Here is a 27418-nt window from a genome sequence, read left to right on the forward strand (position 1 = left end):
TGGTTGGTTGGTTGGTTGGTTGGTTGGTTGGTTGGTTGGTTGGTTGGTTACTTTAATTTCAGGTTCTTTGGATTGTCTTTTCATTCAGCCCAACATATATATAGTAACCACTCAAAAATATGTGGTGATTTCTAGAACACTACCTTCCTTATTTTTCAAGCTTTATTTGTTATGAGTGTTTTGCCTGGAGATATGTTTGTATACCATGTGCCTTGGACTCATGGAGGCCAGAGGCAAGTGTCAGATGCCCTGGAACTAGAGTTCAGGTGGTTGCCACCATATGGCTGATAGGAATTACAGCTTGGTACTTTCAAAGAGCAACCAGTGTTCTATGTTGCTGAGCCATTTCTCTAGCATAAGCCCTTTATTTTGAAGTGAGAGTTTATCTTAGTACAAACCTATTGTTTGGAAGTTTTCTAACTTCTGTCAAGAATTGCTGGTGGCAGGAAATATGGATTTAATAGGAAAGGGGGAATACTGCACACAGCAGGGAACAAGGCACAGTGGGAGGGGGGCAATTTCTCTCTCTCCTTGTCTGTCTCCCTGTCTCCTACTTACCCTTCTCTCCAAAGGAAATCAAGCAACAGCCTTTTTTTCAGTTCAATAGTTTTAAATATGACAATAAGCCCAATGACAAGAAGCAGAATGCACAGTCATTGAGGAATTTGCAATGATGTGTTTATTTTTTGAGTTTTGTTTAACTTAACTTTTCTTCTACTTGAAGTATGACATGCATCACTCTTCTAATTTGATTTAACATGGAGCATTTGGTTCTCAGCCCTGGCAATGGAGGTTTGGGGAATGCATAGTTTAATTTGGCCTTGCTCTAGTTTTTAGCTAGAGAATTTCAAAGGTATTTTTCAAGTGCTTGGATAGATTACACTCTACTAAAGCTACTATAAAATGCTACACAGAAGCTAAATAATAATAGGTAATATGCAACTCCCTTAGGCTCTCATCCATAGTATTCAATTTGTTTCTCTCTCCTGTCAGAAGAGAAACAGAGCATAAGTAAGTTCTCAGTAAGTTTTAGAAAGATTCAGATTATAAATGCCAAAAGCAAGTATTCACAATCTTCGCATCCATAGGGCGTCCATTGCCCATGTGTTTTTCTCTTCAGTATATTTCATGGCATGCTGACTAAATGCCTCATGATCAGTTTTGTCTTAAACACTTAAGTAGTCATGTCTAAGAGTTAAGTCTGCGTAAAAGTTAATAAAGTCTCTATTCTCTTCATATTTTATGACAGTTATGTACAAATATGTGTATCCATGTGAACACTGCATATAAATTCTCTTCCAGAGGGACAGAAGGAATGATCTCAGTGGCACCATTATAAATTGCTCATCACTTACAAATATGACCTCTACCCATATGTGTTAGTGTCCTCCATAGATACATAGTACTTAGCTGGAAAGAGAGGGAGATCCCAATTGCTTGCTTCCTAAGCAAGGGTCAAATGACATACAGATCTATAAAAATAGTGGAACTGTAAAAAAGAGATAGGAAAGGGCAGAAAGAAAGAAAAAAAAGGCAGGATATGGATCAATACAGCCAAATTAAGAAAGCCTTGTAGAAGATGCAAGCAAGGAGCCAACTTCTGGAAGCATTAAAGGAATACAGTTTTGCAAATTATAGCCCAGAGGCAATCTCAGCGTTTACAAAAAAAGCATGCCGGCTGCTGTTTTCAGTTGTGGCTGCACTACCTCTGCAGCAGAGGCTGTCTAGCATCCCTCATGATTCCCTAATCCTTCTGAAGCCCCTGAAAGCATAGATGTATCTCCACTATTGGAGGTGAAGAGAAGCATGCAGGAGAGGAATTTAGTGTTCCAGTTGGGAAGAAACAGTATTCATTTGTGCTGTTTGCCTTTCTCTCCCAAAGGCTCTTCTTGAACACACAGGCTTTGGGCATCATGTGGAAAGGAGAACACTGCTAAGAGCATTTCTGTGTCTGTGTCTTTGACCAGAGGACTTTCTATTAAATGATCGGTATCTTTTATTATTTCCATTGAAACCATTTAATTAGTTTTTCTTAAACACTGAAAGTCTTTGCCCTCCACTCCTTGACATAAAAACAGTCCTAGATTCCCTGGCCAATAGTCACCATGTTAGGCATCTTCAGTCCTTGAAATGTGACTTTTCCATATTACTCTGAACATATAAAATACTTACCAGATTCTTAACTTTTATCAAAAAAATATTTTAAAGTACTGTGTCTATATCTTTAATCTATGTTTAAATTATAATAATTTTATCCTGTCAGGTAAATTAAAATGTATTAAAATTGATTTTAGTAGGTTTTCCTTTTTTAAAGATGTGACCACTAGATAATTTAAATTACATGGGTAGCTCAAATTGCATTTCTGTCAAACAGGACTTCTCGGAAGTGTACAATCAAATGCCTGATTTTAAATAGAACGTTTAAACAATAAAAGTACTACATTTAAATTTTATCATTTGTAATAAAAACTGCCAGACAAATTAAAAAAAAAAAAAACAAAACAAAACCAAATCTCGGGCATTAATGGCAGCAAAACTGCTAAGTTATAAGTAAGTCTTAGCCATTTTTCGTTCATGTCCACTGTGTCTACACACAGTGATTCAGTAATTACGGCGTGTCAGTACTTGCTAAATGAGCACCAAGGATACCATGAACTGTAGGGGTAGAAACTCTGCTCTCCAGTGGCTTTAATTCATATGGTCACAATAATGAATACAAAATGTCAAACAGTGCTCAAAATCTGAAGAGAAGAAACATAAGCCACAAGCGTTAGTGATATCTGAAGAATAGAAGGGAGCAGCCAAGAGGGACCAGGAAGTCATCCTGAAGAGAGCGGAGCCCACCAGAAGAGAAGACTCAAGTGCAAGAAAGTTAAATATGCGGTAGGAAACAGTCCAGTGGGGGTCAGAGGTGGCTCAGCAGTGAAGGGCTCCAGCCGCTCCTCTAGAAGACCTGAGTTCAGTTCCCAACCCACATTCAAGTGGGTCACAACCACCTGATCCGACTCTGTTTCTTTCTGGCCTCTAAAGACACTGCATGAGTGTGCACATTACACACACAAAAACACATGCTTATAAATCAAACTATCATGAAATTTTAGGATGGAAGAGAAAAGGAAGAATGGAAGGAAGGAAGGAAAGCTATGCAGCTGAGACTTGTCTAGGAAAGTACTTGAATGTGTAGAAAAGATGAACTCTGACCTGAGCAAAGCCTTTTCTGGGACTGAAGGAAGAAAAAGGATTATGGTGTTTTCCTTCTATTAGAAGGATAACTGTATTGTTGTTGTTTGTAGAGCAGGGGATCAAATCCTGCGCAGGGCAGACAAGTACTCTCCAACCACTTAGCTCCACTCTAGCCTTAAATAAACTGTCACAGTGAGGTTGTCCTGTGGGGACACTGCGGCGGTTGCAGGCAGTGAGGTAATGGGCAGGGAATGTGCTTGTCATTTGAGTTGTAACTAGCTGAGAAGTTGGAGGGCTTTTATGTGTTTCAGGTGACTTCAGTGGGTATGTGGGCTAGTGCCTAGGGGAGGCATTGAAGGCCGTGCACTTTGAGATCACCAAGTGTAGAAAGCCGCCTTCAGAACTAGCCAAAATAGAGTCAAACCTGAAGATGCCCTTAGAGTTCTCCTCAAGCCACACCATCTACACTTATGCTATATGTACACTTAGTGGCTACAATGTAAATGGTCTGAAAGGGATACCAAAGCATCCTCAACTTGAGCAAGCACATTGGTTCAGATTCTTTTTCTGTGTGATTGCATAGAAGTGGATGGGAAACGTAGTCATCAGCCCAGCAAGCACGGTGCCCTGAGAATATTCTGCTGGGGGGCTTTGGTGTTTTTGCTAGTTTATTTTGAAGTTTGATAAATCGAATGCCATGCAGTGAAAAAAAAAATCTTTATTAACTACAAAGTCTTTAGAAATGTTCTCTTGATGCAATCATTCAAACATGTGACGCCAGAACAAAGACATCCTAGTAAATAGTGTCCTTAACTGGATCAGATTCTATACTTAGGACAAATTTTCTAAAGTGTTCTTTCTACGAAACATTCAGTGTTGAAAGTTACAAAGACTAAGCCAAAAGTGTCCTTGTCACTAAAACAGTGATTAAAAACACATGCAAATCACCTAAGATCAGACATGACACACATTATGGTGGTTCCACCTCAGGGCTGCGTTTCAGCCTCTCTCTCCATAAGACAAGTGACAGTATCAGCTTCCTCAATCAGCCAAGTAGCATAAGAAAACCATCCCAAGAGAATCCCAGCCACACAAACATCTTTACGAAAAACAATAACAGAAACATGACAAATTCAATTGTAACCATTGGCATTTCCAGAGTGGTTTTTGTGTGCTTAGGTGTCTTACTAGCTGAGCATGTATTGATCCATTTAATCTTTATACAGTGTGATTCTGCTTTGTCAGCTGAGTCCACTTTAGACCAAATGAGTCAAGTTACCGTGCCAAGTCACCCATTTGTACGTGGTGGAGCCAGAGCGCAAGCCCAGCTTCTAGAACCACTCAACACATTTCATTCATAGAGCCTAAACAGGACAGTAAATAATCTAAAATATTCACTCTTTAAAGACATGCCTGACAAAAATATATAGACCCCTAGAATGTTACAGGAAGGAGTCATGAGAGAAAAGGGTCACATACATTTAAGAGTAAATTACAAAAAGGTTTGTCCCAGCCAAGAGACACTATGAATCTGTATTTGAAATCACTAACTTCATAAAAACCCATCAAATTACTTGATGTCATGAATCCAAGCTTACATAAGACTTTTGCTTCTTAAACAAGTTGTATTTTTTTTTTATTGTAATGTATTCAAAACTGATTGTTGCATCTCCCTCTGCCATATGCTGTAAAGCAGTGGTTCTCAACCTGTGGTCGTGACCCCCCTGTATGATATGACTCAGCATTTTACTCTTTATCTGTATTTAGCTTGATTCTTGCCCATAAGATCACAAAACATACACTTCGCTTATGCCTTGTTCTGCTACTTAAAAACTATATTATTAAGATAAACCTTTAGTAAATGTTTAAATTTGCACAAAAATAGTTTATGTATTTTCATTCAATTCTATTTTACACAAGAATTGTTTAATAAGGCTTAGCTGTGATTGTTCATTTCTCATGATACACATCAATTTTCCTGATGGGTCACCGGTTAAGAGTACAAACCGCTCTGAGTTTAAATCCCAGCTTCACCATTCTCTAGGTCTGTGACCTGCTACTGTATAGCAGTTTCAAACATTCCATCCTGCAGTGAAGCTCCTTAAGCCAGAAAATAAGCAACTCGAAGTAGCTTCAGGAACTCCCTGAATCTGAACAAATTCACTGGGCCCCTCCAATGAAGACTACAGAGTTAGCTGCAGATAGCTAAGCCACAAAGAACACTGAGACCAGATCAGCTGCTGGGAAGAAGAGAAGTCAGCTGAGCCACCTGAAGAGGTGTAGACCAACTGAGGGATCTGAAAAAGGACTCTGCAACCTGTTAGCTGCTTGAAGGCTGTGCAGTGTGCTCCCGGTTCCCAGCTTCTGTGAGCTGTCTCCTGCTGAGGTGGGCTTTGCTCATGCAACTGTCTTTGAGTCATTTCTGCTCCTGTAAGGAATCCTTCGACATCTTTCTCTGAGTAACCTCAGTAAAACTTATTGGCTCCCTAAATTGGACTTTGTACTAAACATAAGTAAACTCTGTTGTGGGCTCCCTATCTGGAGTGAGCAGATGTGTGTGTTGAGTCTCCCCAGGAAAAGTATCATCACACAATGCCTGGGCCAATTATTTCAGCCACCTTGCCCTCTATTTTCTCACATAAAGACTGAGAACAAAAATTTTACATCTTTCAATGGGTTGCCTAAAAGATTGAGTCCATTTACATAAGAAGACATACACTCAGGGAGGCAGAGGCAGACAGATCTCTGTGAGTTTGAGGCCATTCTAGTCTCCAAAGTGAGTCCAGGACAGCTAAGGGTACACAGAAAAACCCTGTCTCTAAAAAACAAAATAAATTAATAAACAGATAAATAAAGTTGACACACAATTCAATATTATTTATACCACCATCAATACCATCATCACTATCATCATTATCCTACCACTACTAGCACAATGCCTAGTATAGATCAGACTGGAAAAAAAAATCCATTTGAGTTTCTAAACTATATATAAAACAATTTCTTCTTTAACCTCAAATATTTAAATATATAGAATGGTACTTTGGCACATTTCCACATTGTCATACATATATTCTGCCTGGGCTTGGTTTTATTTTATGTCAAGGAAGTGAGCAAAACAGGGGGAGGGGAGGAAGAAAAAAAAAAAAAAAAGGTCACCCAGACTGTTTAGATTAACTGAGCTACCACTAGAGAGTGCTCTGGCTTCAAGATTGTTAATAATAAAGCTGCCAAGGATGCAGAATGCAACACTATGTTCCTTTTATCATTGGGCCTGTGGAAAAGTCATTAATTAATGGCAAAGATAAGAAAAAACGGGGAGATGGAACTGGAAGGAGGGAGTAGGAGAGGGAGGGAGGAAGGGCTTGTAGAAGCTACTTAGAAATATAAATCAGCAGCATTTTCAAGGCTCGACACTGCTCTTTTCTGCTCTTTTCCACTCTGCGAAAGAGGTGAAGGCTCCACAGTCCCTCTTACCCGCAGAACAGTCATTACCTGTGTCTTTGCGCCCGTGCTGTACAGACCAGCCGTCCTTCCCATGGCAGCAGCGCTTGGGATGCAGAAGAAAAAGGAAGGGATCACGTTGCTGAGGCCGTGGGCCAGAAATTCCTGCAAGATTAGTTATGGGTGAATGGAACGTTTCTCTATCACAATCCTCTTCTCTGGTCCCAGGTACAGTTCATCAGAGAATTAAGCTTGTTTATAGTCCGTTACTCATCTCCTCATGAGTTGAGACGTAATACTTTCTTATAAGAATAGCTAACATTCACTGACTGCTTCCAATCCTCCAAAACTACCCAAAGCACATCACTCAGCTCTCATAATGAACTCGTGAGGAAATTCTATTTATTCAAGACTTCCATTGCACCGTTGCCCTTTTCTTTCTCCCAATTGGGCTTTTACTACTGTCCTTTGACCTCTGCCTAACCAACTCCAATGGGTACTTCTTTACCTACCTGGTATAAAGCATTTGACAAAGCTGCTCATTTCATCCTTCTTTAAAAGTCCCTTCAGTTGGCTTCTGGCACCCTATTCTTTCCAAGTTTCCTTTATTTCTGGCTGTCACATGTCAGTTTCCTTTGTTATCTAACCAACGGCAAATGTAAGACTATTTCCCTTTTGTATAAACATCTTAACTACCCAAGTATACACCGACAACTCCCAAATCTATACCTTCAGCTTGGACTCCTCCTCTTAACTTCAGACTCCTTTATCCAATCTGCTATTTGGTATTAATGTTTGAAAGCTAATGAGAATTCAGGAATCTATCTACAGTTTTTAACCATCCGAATCACATCCTCCTAAGTCTGGGCCCCAAGCTGTACAGTGATCCATGGCTCTTCCCACAGCCTCCATGTTCAGCCCAGCGCCCGTCCACATATGCTTTTCCTTACCAGGGCCTGGGCCAGTCGTCATATTCCTACTGGATAAATTTTAAAAAATTCTCCTATTACCTTGCCTGCTCCTATTAGTATCAGTTACTAAAAACAAGATCTCTGGCCACAAAGAGCTGTTGCTCTGGCAAGAAAACGCAGATAGCAAATAGACAAAGCTAGAAAGCAAACAGAGAAGACTGCAGAGAGGCCTGGATTTGAGGAGTTTGGTCAACAGAAGTCTTCCTCCAAAGTGAGCATCTGGGACAAACAGTTATAGAGATATGTGAAAATTCCACAGAAACAGAGCTGTGGGCGCAAACTTCCCAGCCAGAATCTTGACTGGTGAGCTCGGAGGAGAGATAGAAAGTGTGGGCAGGACAGATCACAGAGGACTAGACAAGAAATGGGACCTTCCATCCAGCCTTGTGAGCCATGATAACAAGGTCTGTAATTTGAGCAGGAAAGAGCAAAGGCCCCGGAAGTTTCTGAGTGGAAGAAAGCATTCACCTGTGTTCACTATTTTATCCCTGGCAGCTCTGGCGGGGATTAATGTTCGCGTATGCTGAGAGGACTAAGGTCCCACAACCTCAGTGTGAGGTCTGTGCGCGGGTAACTGCACTTGTGAGCAGTACTCCACAGCTTTCGTTCAGGCCCAAGGAGCCACACAGGGCCTTGGGACATGAGAAAGACCCAGGGAGAGATGAATTCGGTAAACAAATGTCTATGTACCCTGAGGTGTGTAGAAACAGAACCTCACACCCCGTAGCATCTTAATAAGAGCAATTGTTAGTCTTCCACTTTGAAATCCCTAAGCCTTCAACGTTATCTACCACAAAACGCTTGCGTTTTCTCCTAACACCAAATAAAAGAACATAAAGGTGTACATCTTTCTTTAAAAACGTATTATAAAAGTCAGTGAGCCAGCTCAGGGGGTAAAGGCACTCGCTACCAAACATGATGATCTAAGTTCAATCCCAGGACCCACATGCGGGAAGCAAAGAACTGAGTCCTGAAGGTTGTCCTCTGATGCACGTGTAGATAAAAAGAGGGAATGGACAAATCAACATTTTTATAAGCTATGAGACCTAGATTCTCAGCTCCCTGTGAATGACTCCAAGGCTCTTCTGTGTTTTGTTCTGCCCGTTCTTGCCACAGAACAGGTGTATTTCTGAAAGGTGTATTTTCAGACGTCGAGCGCCCGCAGAGCAGTGAAAGCCCCTGGGTAGAGAGGGGCTGGGGGCACCTGGGGGCACACTCCACCTGGTTGTCGTCAACTGAATACTTGAACTTCTTGGCAGATCCTTGAGCGAGAGCCAGTGAGGCCACGTAGCCTACAAGTGCAACCCCGAAAGCCTCGGTGAACACTGCAGAGAGGACATTCATTGGAGGAGCACGGGGTGGAGGAATCCTACGGACAGAAAGACTGAAGTTATGAACTTGCCATGAATTCCGGTTCAGTAATGGTTCTGAAGTTTACAAGGAATACGTGAAACCTCCAAGACAAAAACTAAACAGGCCTGCTCTGAGAAGCCCTTGTATTTTCAATATGATTTAGCAGAAAAGCAAAAGTGTAAGAAACGCCACCACGGGGAGAGCCCCAAGCATCTAACTGACATTCACACCCAGGGAATTCAGGTCACACCACAGCCATTCTGACTTGACAAAGGTTTCTTGTAGGAAACAAAAGCCTATCTTGGCCTTCCCTTCATTTGAACCTTTCCAAATATTTATTTGGCTGGCACTGGAGCCGCGTTTCCTCCCTCGACTGCTGCAGAGTTTCAGGCAAACACCAGTTTACTGTCCACTAATCTCCAAATACACCATTGGCTTCATTGTGGTAATTACATTTTAACTCAATCCTTTCACGAGACAGTCGGGCCAGGCTTACTCACGCTAAACAAAATATGCAGGACGATGTCTTCTACTCTCTTTTGCATAACAGACCACACTTAGCTTCATTCCAAAGTCATTAAAACATTTCTCAGATAACACCAAGCCATTATGTCTTATTGTCCCTTGAAAAGCACGTAAGCCAAATAGCCATTTGTGTTTTTCTTGTCGTTTTGGAAAACTTACCTCCCTCTCCCCTATGAAAGAATCCCCGTGATAAAAATTTCATACTGGTTAGTGGCTCACTATCTAGGGTATGAGTAGAACATGGGCTCTTTCTCATTAGCTGTTTCATTCAATTTTCTGAACAACCCCAAATCAAGCCCACCACAACCGCTGTAGGGATGAGAAAACGTTTGGAGGTCAGCTGAGCTGGGCTTCAGTCTTAGCCCTTGGATTTCAAAGCCGAGCATTTTTGCAGTTCCTTAAAGGGGTTTCTGAGAAAGGAATTCAAATAAGGGTAAACAAGAGTAGAAGGAAGAGAGCCATGAATTGTGGTCACCATGTACTGTGTCTTACTTCCCCGACAGGTTATGAGTACACATCCTAAGATACATATTAAACAAAACTTGAAATTAAGCAGTCAAACCTTTATTTCATTAAACCTGAATGTGACTGATTAATAACAACAATTGAACTGAAGAGGAAACAATTAACTGGCTTTCAAAGGAAAAGCAAAGGGACCTTTAGGAATCCAGAGTTGATTAAAGAAAACCTCCTCTGCCTGCATCTGCACAGGCCAGCAAACACAAAGGATTTTTTTTTAATTAACCTTTTTTTTTTTTAAGTTTCTGAAAATTTTTATACTGTTTTTTGTTTTGTTTTAACAAGATGAAAAATGAAGTGCAGAAGACCCATCAATTCTGACTTTGTCTCAGAATTAGACTTTGTCCCTGACTGTGTCATACAGCTTTTCAAAGGGGGACCAACACATAAGGCATCCATTCTTCTCAGCCATATCTTGTCAGACTGTGTTTGGAAGGACCTTTGTTCTCTCACAGTGTTAAACGACACATTCTCCTGAAGTCTGGAGGGAGAAAAGAGAGGCAGCCGGCTACTGTACCCTTCTCTATAGCTCTCTTCTCAGGCCTGTGGGCTTCCAATTCCGCAGGATGCTTGTTTACATCTATCATAACTTAAGTGATATAAAAATGGCCACAAGAATGTGGGTGACTGGACAATTAAAGTGGGCCAAATCCAAGAGTCTGCAAACTTAGCAACCGCCATTATTTTTTAAGCCATATCTTTATGAATCCTTTTGAAATCTTTTATTTGAAGCAGCTCTGCATAAAATAATTACATGGTTATTGAATAACAGGTTAGCTTATAACCTAGAAAATTACTATTTTTCTCCACATGTTGGTTTTGGAATTTGCAATAAAAATTAATTAGATTTTTGCCTCATACAGCCACAAAGAAAGAAAGAAAGAAAGAAAGAAAGAAAGAAAGAAAGAAAGAAAGAAAGAAAGAAAGAAAGAAAGAAAGAAAAAGAAAAAGAAAAAGACATTCCTACCCAGGCTCAGGTCCTTTGAACATCAGAAAGAAAAAAAAAACAAAACATTCAGATAAATACATATTAAAAGAAAGACTACATTACCCGTTTGGAATGTGCCCAACTACTTCTAATCCGTATGTGCTTTCCATGTTCGTACAATAGCAAGCAAACGAGGCAGCAATGATCTGAGTAGTCCCATTGGAAAAAGACACAAATATATACATATATACGTTACTAGCTGGCTTTCAAACATACAGGGCTGCTTAAAAATACATATTACGTATCGCAAGGATTAGCATTTATTAATGAAATACTAAAAGTTAAGCCAGGAATGGTGTTGCCAGTCTGTAATTCTAGCACTCAGGATGCCAAGACAGGAAAATCTTGGATTTGAGAACAGCCTGAGATACACAGTGAGATCTTACACCAATAAATAAATAAATAAATAAATAAATAAATAAATAAATAAATAAATAAATAAATAAATACTTCTGAATAAAACTAGGGGAGGGGTAAAGAGAAGATGGTTAACAAGCACGAGTGACCTTGGCTAGAAAGGATTGACTTCTGGTGTCTTCTGGCACCGCTCAATCGATATCTACTTTTGATGATGATTAACTGTGTTAGTAAAAGACTTGAAATGTCCCAGTACAAAACATGCAAAATGACCAAGACAACAGATATGCCAATGGTTTTTATCTGATAATTAAACCTTAAACACAGTGGTACAATGCCACACTGAACCAAGAATGTGCATGCAGAAATATGGTACAAACAGTCACCAACCACATGCCAAGTACAATTCTAAACGTACTTCTAAAACTTGGGATGACCCTCTGAAACTACAGTATTTAATACCTGCGGGTTTTCTAACATCTTGATTTGTACCCACCCAATTACGGCCAGTTTTGAAGGCACAAAAAACACAAAATGTAGTGATGTGTGTGTGAGTGCAATGCTGTATGAGTGCATGGTGTGTGTGTGTGTGTGTGTGTGTGTGTGTGTGTGTGTGTGTATGTGTGTGTGTGTGTGTGTGTACGAGCACTACAATTCAGCCTACTTTTTGTCTTGTGACATGAAGGAGTGCTCTGTAAGGACACGTTTTTCTCTCCACGAGAGGAGAATCTCTCCGGGCATGAAGTACTATGCTATGCTCTCACAATGCTGGTCATTATCACGGATTTAGAGCCTCCCTCACTGGGTTTCAACTTGAGCTTTATCGCTTTCGTGAAGTCAAACATGCCAGTTCCCAGCCTGAAGGAACAAATGGATTTCAGAGAGCCGGCAAGGAGGCTCAGATATGCTACTTTGATGTTATTGAGATATTCAAGAAAGGTTACTCGCTCTGTCTACAGTCATAGTGTGTGTGTGTGTGCATGTGTGCAGGTGTTACATGTGTGTATATATACTTGCCACATGTTTGCACATGCACAAATGCTCATGGGTTCATACTCATGTAGAAGACCAAAAGTTGATGCCTGGACTCATCTACAGTGGCCGTTCCTCCTTAGTAAATGAGACAGGGTCTCTCAGTCAAACACAGAGATCTTATCTATGGCCAGTCTTGAGAGCCAGTTTGTCCCAGGGATCCTCTAGTACCATCTTCCAGCACTGGAATTACTAGTAGTCTGCCTCAACTGGGTGGCATTTGTAAGCGTTCTTGGCATCAGAAGCCTATTCCTCAGCTTAAGCACTTAGCCAGTGAGCGCTCTCCTCAGCCCCACAATCATCATTAAACACACATGAGAGCCAGGCCCGCCTGTGCTGTGCCGGCTATGCCACCTGACTTTTCCACCCATTTTCCTAGTCTTTCATCTACTAATGTTTTTTCATTTGCTATGGGAATTCTGGGTTGACTGGCCTGAGGTACCTTCTTTACAGCATGGGAATTTCTGTTCTCTGGAGAACATAGGTTGAGCCTTTTAGTTAGAAATTTTAGGTTGATTGAAGACATGCTGAAGAGATGAACATAGCTTATGTCAGTTCTTCTGGCCTATTACTGTATAATTTCATGACCCAGTGTGACGGGCTGTGATAAAATTATGTTTGAGATCCTAAATACTAATGACAAAGAATACTACCAAGTTGAGCTACAATAATTATAACCTCAGGAGTAAAGAAAAAACTAGTTTTATCACGTAAAATGAGACTTGAAAAATCTTTTGAGGACAAATATAAACAAAACAATAAAAGCAATTTCAAATGACTTATCTTGTAAAAGGGATACTTCAATCATATACCTAAAGTACAAATTCCCCATTTGCATAACCAGGGTAAAAGCATAACAAAATCATGCTATCAAATAAAAAACATCTAACAATAAATGCTCAATAGTAAGAAGCAGCTTTTGAAGTTCTATTCCTAACTATGCCTTTTGTTGATATTTAACTGAACTTACAAAAGTTTCTAAAACATTGAATGGGCTTAAAAAGCAAAACATTATTTTAGATTTAACAAAAGAAAATGCAACAATAAACTGTATAAAAATTAATTTGACATAACAGTAGTCTCTACATTGCTAAAACAGTCACTGAGACAGCACCCTGATTACTTGTTCATTTCTTTAACATGATTTCATTTCTCTATCTGTTGAGTTCACCAGCCCTCATTAGTATTTTGTTAATAGTATAGGTTGTATAGCCCAGCACTTCTTTTAGACATAGGCAAGAAGAGATCGTCCAGGATGCTAAAGATAGCTCTACTCTGCCCGTCCTCCAACTGTCACATCCCCTGTAAGCTGGAAGTTTCATAGATAAAAAAAAAAAAGACAGTGGTGCCCAACTCAGATTCTACTCTTGTTTCTCCATATGCTGCAGATACCCAAGTATCTATCATTCCCTGCATGGTTGCAGAGGCTCTTCCCCATCAGAGCGAGCCAGGGAAGACTGAGGGTCAGTTGTGGTGGTCCTGTGAGCATATCCAAATCGTGACGGTGGTTCAAGGATATCCTTGTGTATAAATAAGATACCTCATGAATAGGATGAAGCTGGAGTGGGGTGGGAAAGAGCAAGCATAGAATGAATCTCCTCATACCACTACATTCTCTCAGACTCGCAAAAGTAGAATTCTCCATTTTAATTTGGTCTGTAAGGTCATCATTTAGCTCCCTTAGTCAAGGTAAAACAAACAAAAGAAATATGGAAACCTGCTTAATTTTAACATTTTGTCCTATACCTTTCAAATATTTGGGCTTGCATTGGTCTCTTTGCCCAAGGTCTTGATAATCCATGCCATACCTGCCATTTTAAGAACGATCCTCACAGATTTTCAGAGAATGCCAGTGGCTTTGTGCTAAGGTTATTTCCAAACATTGGTTTTATGAAACTTTCTATATGGCTTTTCCAAGTTGCAACAGATATTTCCTAATCTCTCCAGAACTCTGAGGGAAGATGGCACATTTTGGATTTTGCCATAAAAAAAATTAGTCAATGAAGTTCTTTAGAAATCATTTACAATATACATGAGTAATCCAGGAAGGGACCATTAAGAAGCTAAACTCATTAAGAACATGGGAGTTAGTAAACTGTGGTTGTGTCCGTGTGATACTTTAGTAAACGCTCCTGGGAAAGGCTCTTAAAACTTCAGTCTTTAGAAGCAAGGTAGGATGTATTTCTCCAGTCACAAAGATATTTGAAAGAACCAGCCCTAGCCAATAGAAACCTTGAGCATCTTCTTAGAGAGGTAAAATTAATCCAGGTACAGAAAAACCAACAAACCTTCCCATCACTAATGAGTGTTTGTCAGATAATAGTTCTACGTTTGTCACAGAGGTGTCATGGCAATAATATAGAGTATCATATTTTATTATTTTGCATAAGATCAAACCCAATACCATTTAAGGCTCACTCTCAGACATGTCTTTTATAAGATCTCAGGCGATATGTTCTCTTATTTCTATAAAAAATTAAAAGCATATGAGAAATGCTGCACAAATTGGAAACATATGTCCTTCCTTTTTAAAAATTATTGACTCAAAATGTTTCCTGTTCTTACATTAATGTATATCCACGCAAATTAGTCTTTCATTAATAAGACACAGGAATGATTGTGGGTTACTGTAGACAATACGGGGAGCAGCCGCAGATTATACCCCCTCCCGAAAACAGCTAAGAGCTGTTGATTGCATACTTACCAAAACTAAGTCGACAGGAAGAACAACTTTAATTTTTCTTTTAAACTGTTCATTCAGCTCTTTAACAAGAACAAGGACAACGATGCTCAGCAAGGACAAGAGCAGTGCTTCCAGCCGGACAGACTTGATGTTCTCAAAAACATATGCATAAATCTACAGGGATGAGAAAGGAGCAAAATCAGGGCTGCGCACAGAACACCAGCATGCAAATCTGGCCCTAAGTGAACTCCCTGATACTTTATTTAAAAAAAAAAAAAAAAAAAAAAAAACTCCTAAAGCCTGGACGATGCAAAGATAGGAGGACAAGTAAGTGCTAGAATAAGAAAGCTGTGTTTTCATGCATAAAATTTCTTTGTCTTGATTCTTTCATCAAACTCAAGATCTGTCACTTCTGACATAAGACATGAGTGAAGAGAATAAATCCTGGGCTCCTTGGCATGTGAATGGGCAAAAAAGCCTCCATCTTTTGAATTCCACCACTCTTTCAAAGTTAACAGGACTGAACGCACACACACGCACACACACACACACACACACACACACACACGCACATCTAAAGCTGGTATTTAATTGATATCAGACACTTGGTTTACTGTCCTCTGTTACCATGTTCTCGGGTACTCTGCATTTACTCATCACCACATATTCATGACAGTGCTAGGTGCACAGTGGTGGACAATTTAGAAACTGTATTCACAGGCTTCACAATGCAGTGTAGGGGCTGCTATTAAATTAAACAGTTAGCACAACATGCACTGGAGACCTGAAGTATATGACTGAATGTGTGAGCAAAGAGGATAGCCCTTCCCAAATCAGGAAACAGAAACTGAGCAGGCTATAGATAAGAAGAGGTGGAGGAAGGGATCTGTAGAAACGTGCATTAAGGTCACATTTCTACGACTCGGAGCATAGACTGTAATGAAGCAGGTGCATGACTTCTGAAAATGTATGGTCACAAACCGGAATGGGATGGCTCTGATATTTCTGAGTTCAACAGCCCTGAACCACATCAAAAAGCTTAAACAATGCCATGTGCCTATACCCCAAGGTTCTCTGTAGCATACTAAGCAGCCAGTCTGGATACTTGTCTGAAATCCAGATTCAAAGAGAGACCCTGTCTCAGAAAATAAGGCGGGAGGATTTTCTTTTCTGATCTGTTCTATTTGGTGTTCTGTGGGCCTCTTGTATGCTTATAGGCATCTCTTTCTTTAAATTAGGAAAGTTTTCTTCTATGATTTTGTTCAAAATATTTTCTGGTCCTTGGAGCTGGGAATCTTATCTTTCTTCTATTCCTATTATTCTTAGGTTTCATCCTTTCATGGTGTCCTTGATTTCTTGGATGCATTGTGTCAGTAATCTTTTAGATTTAACATTGTGGTTTGTATTGAATTAGTGAGGTGGCCTTGCCAGAGCACAGAGGAAAAGGTTCAGGCAGTCCTGAAGAGATTTCAGAGTGAGGGGTTAGTTGGTAAGGGAGGAGGTCACCACCTTTCTGAGGACTAGGGGACTGAGATAAGGGGGAGAGGGAAGGAAGGAAGAATGGACCAGGGAAAGATGAGGGAGGGGGCTGTGATCGGGATGTAAAGTGAATAAATTAATAAAAAAGAAAAAGAAAAAAGAAGGCAGTAGTCTTTCAGAGGCCCTCTGTGGTAGGCTCCTGTCCTGTTCCCTGTTTTTCTTTCTCTCCTGATGTCAAGCTGTTTGCCTTCCTGAGTGAGGACTGATCCTCCCACCCAGGGTCCTCCTTCTTGCTTAGCTTCGTTAGGTGTACAAATTTTTGTATGTTTATCCTATACTATATGTCTAATATCCACTTATAAGTGAGTATATACCATATGTGTCTTTCTGCTTCTGGACTACCTCACTCAGGATGATCTTGTCTGGTTCCCATCATTTGCCTGTAAATTTCATGATTTCCTTGTTTTTAATTGCTGAGTAGTATTCCACTATATAAATATACCACAATTTCTGTATCCATTCCTTAGGGGAGGGACATCTTGTTGTTTCCAGATTCTGGCTATTACAAAAAAAGTGGCTATGAACACGGTTGAGCAGATGTCCTTATTGAATGGTGGGACATCTTTTGGGTATATATGCCTAGGGGTGGTATAGCTGGATCTTGAGGTAGCGCTATTCTAATTGTCTGACAAAGTGCCAGATTGATTTACAAAATGGTTGTACAAGTTTACATTCCCAGCAGAAATGGAGGAGGGTTCCCCTTTCTCCACATCCCCTCCAGCATGTATTGTCACTGAGTTTTTTTCTTAGCCATTCTGATTGGTGTAAGGTGAAATCTGAGGGTCATTTTGATTTGCATTTCCCTGATGACTAAGGACATTGAGCATTTCTTTAAGTGTTTCTCTGCAGTTCGATATTCCTCTACAGAGAATTCTGTTTAGACTCTACCCAGCAGGGTATCAAAGCAGATGCTGAGACTCAGCCAAATTTTGGGCAGAGTGCAGGGAATCTTATAAAAGACGGGGGAGATAGAAAGACCTGGAGGGGTCAGGAGTTCCATAAGGAGAGCAACAGAACCAATAAATCTGACCACAGGGGTCTTTCTGAGACTGATACTTCAACCAAGGACCATGCATGGAGACAACCTAGAACCCCTGCACAGATGTAGCCCATGGCAGCTCAGTGTCGAAGTAGATTCCCTAGTAAGAGGAACAGGGACTGTCTCTGACATGAAATCAGTGGCTGGCTCTTTAATCACCTCCTCTTTGGAAGGAGAAGCCTTACCAGGCCACAGAGGAAGACAATTCTGCCAATCATGATGAGACCTGATAGGCTAAGATCAGAGGAAAGGGGAATAGGACCTTCCCTCTCAGTGGACTTGGGAGAGAGGCATGGGAGGAGATGAGGAAGGGAAGGAGGGATTGGAAGGGGATGAGGGAGGGGGCTACCACTGGGATACAAAGTGAATAAACTGTAACTAATAAAAAATAAATAATTTTTTTTAAAAAAAAGAAGGCAGGGATCAGTTAAATACACTCTGATACTGACCTCTGACCTCCAAATGCATCTGTACTTACCAACACACATACACACATAGACACACACAGAGAGATGAAAATATGCTAACATCAAACAATATGTAACTATAAAGGTGATATAATAATAGCACATTAATATTAGATGCTTCAATGTTAATTCAGTTGGCAGAAAAATAGAATTTTAGAGTAAAATCAAGGAAAAGAATAATAATAAAACCCTGCATAAAGCTGAGAGGTTGTTTTCATTCAACTAAGTGCCAGAAACATTTTGTTCAATACTTTAGCCTTCTGGGTATATGCTTACCTGCAGGTCTACTGATATAAAGAGATAGGGCACATTTTAAGGAATTCTAAATTGTGTGTGAAGGAGACAAAAATAACTAACCAAAATCTAACTTTCCCTCAATATAAACATTTAACACTAAACAACCAGATTTGACTATTGTTTTATTTTTTTTCATTTGATTTTGCATGCATGTATCCCAACGCTTATCCTCAGCCTTCTGGGGCATGCCTAAATTGTACATCTTGAGCATGATCACTAACTTTCTAATAATTCTGACAAATAAAATGTAGTGAGGTTTCACAGGGTGAAAACATAGTGAGGTAATGTCAGGCTGTCCAAATTGCACTGAAACTGACAGGTAAAACAACAACAACAACAACAGCAATAATAATAATAATAATAATAATAATAATAATAATAATAATAAAGCAAATTGTGCACTTGGTAAGCAGATACATTTAAATATGCATCGGAGGACACAGGGCAGGCAGCTCTACCTGTTACTGTTCACACCACTATATTAATTTAGTGTTACCTGGAAGAGAATTCACCATTACATTGTCATCATTATATAAGGTGTAGCTAATACTGTCCTATCTGTCACTAGACATTGTGGATGAAAACTGAATTTCTATCTTGGACTTGGAGTCATGGGTAAATAAGAAAAATTGACCCAGTTTCTTCACGTGTAGGGAGGCAGGAGAGATGACTCCGTGGGTAAGAGCATTGACTGCTCTTCCAGAGGACCCATGTTTGATTCCAAGTACCCATAAGGGCCCCTTAGAATTCTGTAACTCCAGTTTCAAGGGCTCCAATGCCATCCTCTAGCCCCTGCAGGCACTACAGGTACATAGTACACAAAATCCACATGAAGGCAAAACACCCATGCACAAAAATATAATTTGAATTAATTAAGCACTTTTTTAAAAAAATTCAGAAATATAGATTTTTCTCAGTGTTATATAGTCTAAGAAGGATGGCCTAAACAGACAGTCAAAAAATTCTTTCAAAATATGCATCTCTGTCCAGTGGTTTGAGGATAATTGAGAATATTGTTGAGATTATTCTTCCAAAAGAGCCAACCATCCAAATGTCTTAAAGCGCTTACATTATTCTTTATGCCTTTCCCCATGAGATTAAAAGTATGCCATGACAATGAAGCTCCCAATCCATACCAGATTTTTTATGTAATGTGCATTTTTGAGAACATATGTTTGCAGTAATACAAATGACCACCCCAGAATGAAAGGAATGAGATCCCCCCTCAGGAGCGTTATTGTCTGTCTGGATTAAACTATAGCTCGTCAAACAGAGCATGTCTTACAAGATGCTCCAGAAGAACATGGGGGGAGGTGAGCAAAGACTCATTAAAACAAGAGTGCAGACCATGAAGAACACAATAGGAGGTCAGGCTGGGCAGAGTCCTAATGACTGTCATGTGGACCCAGAGAAGAGTCACAAGCTCAACCAGCTTATGGGATATGGGTGGCACACAAGGATGCTGCAGAGCTGGAGGTCAGAATAGACACAGGCATTTCTATATGATCCCTCAGAAGAGCTCTGGGCATCCTACACACCCAATAAATTTCTTCCTACTGTAAGTCCTATTGTCTTGATATCCTGGTACATTACACATATAATATAGGATAAACACTAACATCTGTACACCTAAAGAAGCTAAGCAAGTGGAGGACCCTGGGTAAGAGTATCAATCCTCACTCAGAGAAGCAAACGGGATGGACATCGGAAGAGGGAGAAAACAGGAAACAGGACAGGAGCCTACCACAGATGGCCTCTGAAAGACTCTACCCAGCAGGGTATCAAAACAGATGCTGAGATTCATAGCCAAACTTTGGGCAGAGTGCAGGAAATCTTATGAAAAAAGGGGGAGCTAGAAAGATCTGGGGGGACAGGATTTCCACAAGGAGAGCAACAGAACCAAAATATCTGGTCACAGTGGTCTCTTCTGAGACTGATACTCCAACCAAGGACCATGCATGGAGATAACCTAGAAACCCTGCAGAGATGTAGCCCATGTCAGCTCAGTATCCAAGTGTGTTCTCTAGCAATGGGAACAGGGACTGTCTCAGTCCCTGACATGAACTCAGTGGCTGGCTCTTTGATCACCTTTTCCTGAGGGGGTAGCATCCTTACCAGGCCACAGAGGAGGACAATGCAGTCTGATGAGACCTGATAAGCTAGAGTTAAATGGAAGGGGAAGAGGACCTCCCCTTTCAGTGGACTTGGAGATGGGCATGGGAGAAGAAGAGGGAGGGAGGGCAAGATTGGGAGGGGATGAGGGAGGGGTCTACAGCTGGGATACAAAGTGAATAAATTGTAATAAATAAAAAGAATGAAGAAAATTGAAGGCAGAAAAAATTCATAGTATTAGTTAACTAAAAAGCAAAAGGTTTTCCTGAAGCCACACCCCTTCTGTTGTCTTCATTGCACACTTATGACTGAGGCTCTAAAATCCTGCATAGAGACACACTCATGCAGAAAGAAAATTCCAGAGTGTCCACTTACAAAGCTTCATGACACAAAGAGAAAGTTCTCACATGCTTAGAAACTATTAACAGTTGTTAAAAACATAATGGACTGTTTTTTCAATACTCAGTTAACTGGAAATACTCCTCACCCAAAAATACCTCCTTCTCCCACACCCTGATTACCACAATAAAACATATAGAAGAAAAAGTTACTTAAAGTATTTTAAAGTATAAGAACAATATTGATGATAACTTTTCATTAGTAATTCTGTACTACCTGCAAATGGTCCACAAGGAACACTTGAATAAATATTTCCACGCAAAATGAAACACATAAACCCTTTAGTGTCATTTACTATGCCTGTGCCTTGTCTGTACTAAGGGTCTTTCACGAAAAAGGTTGCATTTCACTATGGAAACAGCAGAGTAGCTCTAAAACTAAAAAGTTTTACTGAATTTCAGCACTCGATTTGAATAGCGGGTCCAAACTAATAACGGCCAGCCTATGGGCCTTAATTTTAAATATATGATTTTGAGTTAGTCATCAACCACAAGGCCGGACTGTTCCCAGAGTGGGGGGATGCTAGCATTCACACATGCTCATTAGATGTGCTGACTTGGAAGCAGAAAATGCATTTGGTATGATCTGTTTAAAAATAATTGTCTGAAGATAGGGATTTCCCTACATTTTGGGAAGAAGAATGCCTTTTGAAGTGAGAACAAATCATCAAAACATTTTGATCACATAACTGCTACAAAGCCTCACATTGAATAGTTTCCTGAAGAATCCATCTAGTCTAATACTGCTATTGCTGGCAAAGGCCTGCACAGCTTTGGGATAAATGTCAGCACTGAGGAAAAGAATCACAAAATTTCTGACTTCCACTTAAAAGGAGTTTAAGAAAGGAGGTAGTTTGCTTGCCCCTCCATCATGCCAACTTTTTTTCCATGGTGGGTCTCTCTCAGCTCTGTGTTTTCTGTGCAGGTCATGTTTTCAGAAGAGAATGGTGACTGCCTTACATATAATTCCTGTCCTCCACTCTATCATACTCAAAGAACGGCCTGTTTGTTTGTTTGTTTGTTTGTTTTATAATAATACCACATGACATTCTTTTTCATCAGTCTCTATGTGTTTCCACCCAACTTCATAACTCTCCTCATGGACAGCATGGAAAGTATTTGTCAACTATATCCTCAATGCTTATGGATCTGTGAACAACAACAAAAAAATGTTGAATAAATCTGCCTTAGTGGTTTTTCCATCAAGGATGGATGCTACTTTCTTTATCACTATATGGAGGTCATAGAAACATTCTCAGAATGCCGCGTTCTTACTTAAGGCAACAATTATACCATTGGTGCATTTACCAATGTGCCCTTCAGTTGCCCCAACATGATCCTTCCTTACAGTTGCTTTCAACCAGATAATATGTGAATCCAAGCTCCTGGTAAATTCACAGATCTCCAAAGGCATCCTTCATCATTCACAAACTAATGTTTAAACAAGTTTCCCAGTTTCTCAGATTTGAATGTCTCCTATCAATTTTGCCTGCATACCATTACCTTATTAAATAGTTTAAGATCAGCCCTGATAAGCTTCTTATAATTCCATGCCCCAAAGCAGTGAACACAAATACCAAAAGAAAAGAGAAAAATATTGAATATCAGTCTCAGGTTACATTTTCATTAATACAAACAAAGCACTGAAGAGAAGGAGAGAAAAGCAACATTCTATACATCTTTACATGATGCATTTAAATTTCTGATCAACAACTGTACCTCATACTAGGATTAAATCACCTTGCTCTTTCTTCAAGGAATAAATGAAGTATCAACACAGAATGGGAAGCATGTTATGTCAAGCAGCTAGAGACAACATGGGCACACAAAATCTCTTGGACCAAACATTCAGCCACGCATACCAAGGCCCACATGGCACGCAGCCATCCCTTGTTTAGAAAAATAAGCTTAATTTGAATTACTTGAGCACTGGGTTTTGTGGCGGTGCATTTTTCAGCGAACTATGGGGGATAGAAGGCTCTTAGCCCAAGATGGTTGAATTGCAAAAATATTTGCTCTCCGATTTAGAATTTGAAAGTAGCCTTTGTTGTAAATGTCCATGAAATTGCTCCATATTCACGTTTTCTGTCCCCTGCACCACTGATTAAACGATGCTTCAGATGAACATGCTGTTTCTCACCTATTCAGCTTGTCCTGTCATTTTTTTTATGGTATATTGGCATTTGTGCAGTTCACAACAGAAGTATCACAATAATATCTGCAGAGAAAATGGGCCCTTCATAAGCCACTAAAGTGTATGTTGGATTTGGAGTCCCAGAGGGCCTATGTCTTCAAAGTAGATTTGTTCTCCAAATATAAACTTTATTTGTACACACTTGGTTGTGATCTCATTCTCTATAAAAGAAAATGTTTCGTTGGCTCTGGTTTGCTTCTGACGTTTCGATTCCCCTTTATTAACATTTTTGGGGTTTGCTTTTGCAGTTTGTACAGCAAAGCAGAGAACTGTTGTCCTCGCACTTTGGGGTATAGACACACATGAAACTGTTTTCCATTTCAGAAAGTCTGCATTTCTAAAGGCTGGAAGTAAAAACTTCCAAGTAGGTTCATTGGAAATACGGCCAAGTTTGCCTTCTCTCCTGAATTTAATGCGCATAACTGTGCATAACTGTTCAGAGCAACGCTCACACAAAGCCAGGCCAGTGAAATGAGCTTTGCCAAATTTCTCAGAGGCTGCTGCAGGCTCAACACTGGCGCCTTCTCAAGGAAATCCACATGTGCAAATATGAATAAGGAATTTTTGTCATTTTTATTATGCCCTTTGGGAAAAACACCCTTTCTAGTAAAGACATACTTCAGCATCCCTCAGTTTTTAGAAAGTATTTTTCATTCTAAAGAATGAATGTTTTCTGTTATGTGTTTGGTGAACCAGCTAACATCTCAGTCAAAACCTGACTCTGCAGAATGACGAGAACAGAGGACATTAACTCTTGAACCAGGACCCCATGGTGGAGTGACCCTTCCGACATGAGTATTTCTGCTTATCTTAAATATATTAAAGGATAGCACATTATTTATTAAAGTGAGGTTATAATTTCAAGTGGAACTTGAATCAATGGAAAATTGTAAATAAAATTTAAAATATAGCACTTCTTCAAGTCTCATGATAAGCTTTTACTAAAAGCAGAAATATTTACTTTCAAAGTTTATAAATTTTCAGATCACTGTGATTTTTAAACTGGAAAGACATGTGTGACTTTATTTTGTTGTTTTATCTTGTGCCTCTAATTAAAAGTCCTTTAAAGATGAAAAGTATCAGTATTTATTTAGCAGAAGTTTGAAGAATCTAGGTTTTTATATCTATTCATTACCTGTAAGAGGACAATGGCTTGCCTTTATTGAACAGCTCTGTCTCAGTCTTTTTTTCTTTTTTAACCCCTCTTAATATTATTGTCATCAGTTAACAAAATGGGAAGCTGGGGTTAAAAGACACCAGATCATTTTTCTAGTCCCTGGCTATAACCTGATCTGAGTCTGGGTTTCTTGAATTCTATCCTTCTTTCCCCTTGTAGTGATTTCTATGGAAAAAAAAATAAACAGGCTAATTAGTTACCTGATCCTAATACAATCGCTAAAATTAAAAGTTAACTCAGAACAAAAGCTAATTTTTTTTACAAGTAAATGAAGAATGTATTAAAATGTTCCTCAAAGTCACTACAAAAAAAACCCCACATTTTTACAAGAAAGAAAGTTTCCTAAGAAGTATATAAATGTGGACAAAAAATTGAACAAAGAGAAAAGCAGAGTTAGGCATGAAAAACTGAGAAGTAGGTGGATAAATTAGACCTAATTATATCAATTCTTTTTAAAAACTAATCAGGTGTGATGGCTAGCCAGGGTTGTCAGCTGACTACATCCATCTGGAATCAACTGAAACCCAGGCAGCTGGACACACTTGTGAAGGATTCTCTTAATTGGGTCATTTGGGGTGAGAAGAGCCCTGTTCCGTCTAGCCACACCTTCTGGTGCAAGCCTGCACAAAAAGACATGGAAGAAGGAATCTTTCACTTTTCCCCTGCTTACCCTCACTCTGGCTATCAAATTCATCTATCCCGATGCTGAGACCTTCCTTCACTGTTGTGAAAGCCTACTGCTTTCAGATTACAATGTAGACTGAAGACCAGCTAAGACATCCAGCCTCATGGATTCAACAACTATTAGAATCTTGGCCTCTCTGTTGTTGAACTGGCTGGGACACAACCTGTAAGTGAATATATTAAATCCCTTTGTTTGTATATATTGTATGATATATTCATTATATATATTATGTGTATATATATATATATCAGGCCCAGGGGACCTGTAGAGACCAATGCACCAAACAAGGACCATGCCTGGAGAGGACCTAGATCCCTGCTCAGATGTAGATCATAGGCAGCTCAGTCTCTATGTGGGTCTCTAGTAGGGGGAACGGAGGCTATCTCTGACATAGACTCAGTGGCCAGCTCTTTGATCACCTCCCCCTGGGGCAGGGGGAAGAGGCAGGCTTGTCAGGACACAGAGGAAGAGGATGCAGCCAGTCCTGATGAGACCTGATATGCTAGGGTCAGATAGTAGGGGAGGAAGACCTCCCCTATCAGTGGACTAGGGGAGAGGCATAGGGGGAGAAAAGGGAGGGAGGGGGCTACAGACAGGATACAAAGTGAATAAATTTTAATAAACAATAAACCAATACATAAAAATAAAAAAGTCAGTGTCTCAGACTATTAAGGTTTGTGACAGGCTCATTATGCAAGCTTATAAAATATTCTCTACATTAATTTATGCAACAAGGTATATCAGCAGTGTGTTCTTTTTCTCTCCACAGCCTGAGCAGCTTTTAAACAGACTATAAGAGTGCTGAAAACTCAGAAGGAAGTAGTCAGCAAAAGCCCCCAAACTATTTTCACTGACGTTTCTACAAGTACTTTGATGGATGGCCAAAGCCCTGAATGATTTCACCTGCTCTGTATTATAACACTATGTCCGGGCCCCTCTTTCAGGTACACCTTAAATGTTCAAAGACAAGTCTAAATGTACATTCTGATCAATAGATTCTCTCACCTGAACTTCCCTAAAAGTCGTTTTCAACTAGCCCAGTAAAATTATCCATTGTGAATGGCTTAGTTTTCTAATACTCGACTTACCACATTTTCTCTTCTTAGACAGAGTCACACTTGGCATTATGGATTGGCTGATGATTCACTATGCAGCTGAAGCTAGCCAGTAACTCACTATGCATTCTAGGCTAGCCTCAAACTCATGTGTTTTTGTTGTTGTTGTTTATTTTTTGTTGCTTTTATCGTTGTTTTCTTTCCTAAGCCTCTCGAGTGCTCAGATTATTAGTTTGTTTATTCCTGTTTTGAATCACTGCAGTTTTTGACACAGAGGTGCTACCACACTGACTGAGAACAAAGAAACCTCATTTCTGAGCAGCCTAATAACGTAGGGTCCTCTGCCATCGGGCTGCAAGAGCCACATGTGAAAGAGAAGCTCCATCGGAACAAAGCATTGCATGTTCCAGCAGCTGAGTAACGTGAGCTTAAAATCTGCAGTCTAAATGCACATCTAAACATGAGTCAGTTCCAGTAGAAGATCTTACAGAAGATCTTCGAAGGCACCACAGTGTTTGAATCAGATAAGATAAAGTAATCTGCAGCTCATCTCACGAGATAAGAAAAGAAAGAAGAAAAAAAGTTAGAGGGGAATCCCAAACACAATACTTCAGTGGGCATGTCCACACAGTAAGACCTGTAGGGCAGGGCAACAATGTCATTCCCAAGTCAGTGTGACCTGTTTGTTTAGCAGGCTTCTGAAAACAATTATAATCATCTACATACATGGAAATGACCAAACAGAGCCTCATTCTAACCCATGTGTGTTTTCTACATGTGCAGATTAACAGGCCATTCCCAGGCAGGGCAAGGCAGAGTCTTCTCCAATTTTGTTTTGTCCTGTAGACTGGGCGTCAACAAAGGTCTTAACTCTCAGCCAGTCATCTAATGGCTTACAGCTCCCTGCTTTTGTTTGAGTTGGAGCATGGAATTATGTTGCTTCCAGGCACAGTTCCAGTTTTCTTGTTTTGATTTCAAGCTTTCTTGCAATGAATGAATCACTGAACTAGATATTACCTAAGCAACAAAACTTCAGAACCAGCTTGCAGCACCATGCCACCAATTGCTGGCTTTATTACTGTTTTACCACCAGAGCAAAGAGCACTAATACAATTGATATTACTTTTTTTCTCAAATGCCAAGTTGGAAATCTTTTTTTTATTTTATAACATTCATTCCAGTTTGTGTTTATTTGTGTTTGGTCATCTCTATTTTCCATGTTAAAAGTTGAGCTTCAGGGGCAAGGATGCAGACTCTCTTCCCTTATGCAATACATTATAGTGACAACATTTCTCCTTTTTCTATCTTCCCAGTCTCCAGCTGTACCACTCATTAAAAATCACAGACTCACCATCCTACTCCACAGGTATTTGGTGATTTTTCAAAACAGTGACAACCAG

At 39.9% G+C, this 27418-nt stretch overlaps 1 protein-coding gene across 2 annotated transcripts in view; it reads right to left on the reverse strand.

Moving 5' to 3' along the window:
- The window catches only part of Slc26a7 (solute carrier family 26 member 7), a 116521-nt gene that overhangs the window by 29265 nt on the left and 59838 nt on the right, over nt 1–27418 (reverse strand). For both annotated transcript variants that reach the window (XM_055603507.1, XM_055603506.1), the window contains 4 exons: nt 15077–15229; nt 11047–11129; nt 8820–8967; nt 6679–6792 (listed from right to left, as the gene is read on the reverse strand). In XM_055603507.1, coding sequence (XP_055459482.1) covers nt 6679–6792; nt 8820–8967; nt 11047–11129; nt 15077–15229 — 498 coding nt within the window. The remainder of the gene's footprint in view (nt 1–6678; nt 6793–8819; nt 8968–11046; nt 11130–15076; nt 15230–27418) is intronic.

Source organism: Psammomys obesus, unplaced genomic scaffold, assembly GCF_907164565.1.
Source record: "Psammomys obesus unplaced genomic scaffold, mPsaObe1.curated_primary_1811, whole genome shotgun sequence".
NCBI classification, from domain to species: Eukaryota; Metazoa; Chordata; class Mammalia; order Rodentia; family Muridae; genus Psammomys; species Psammomys obesus.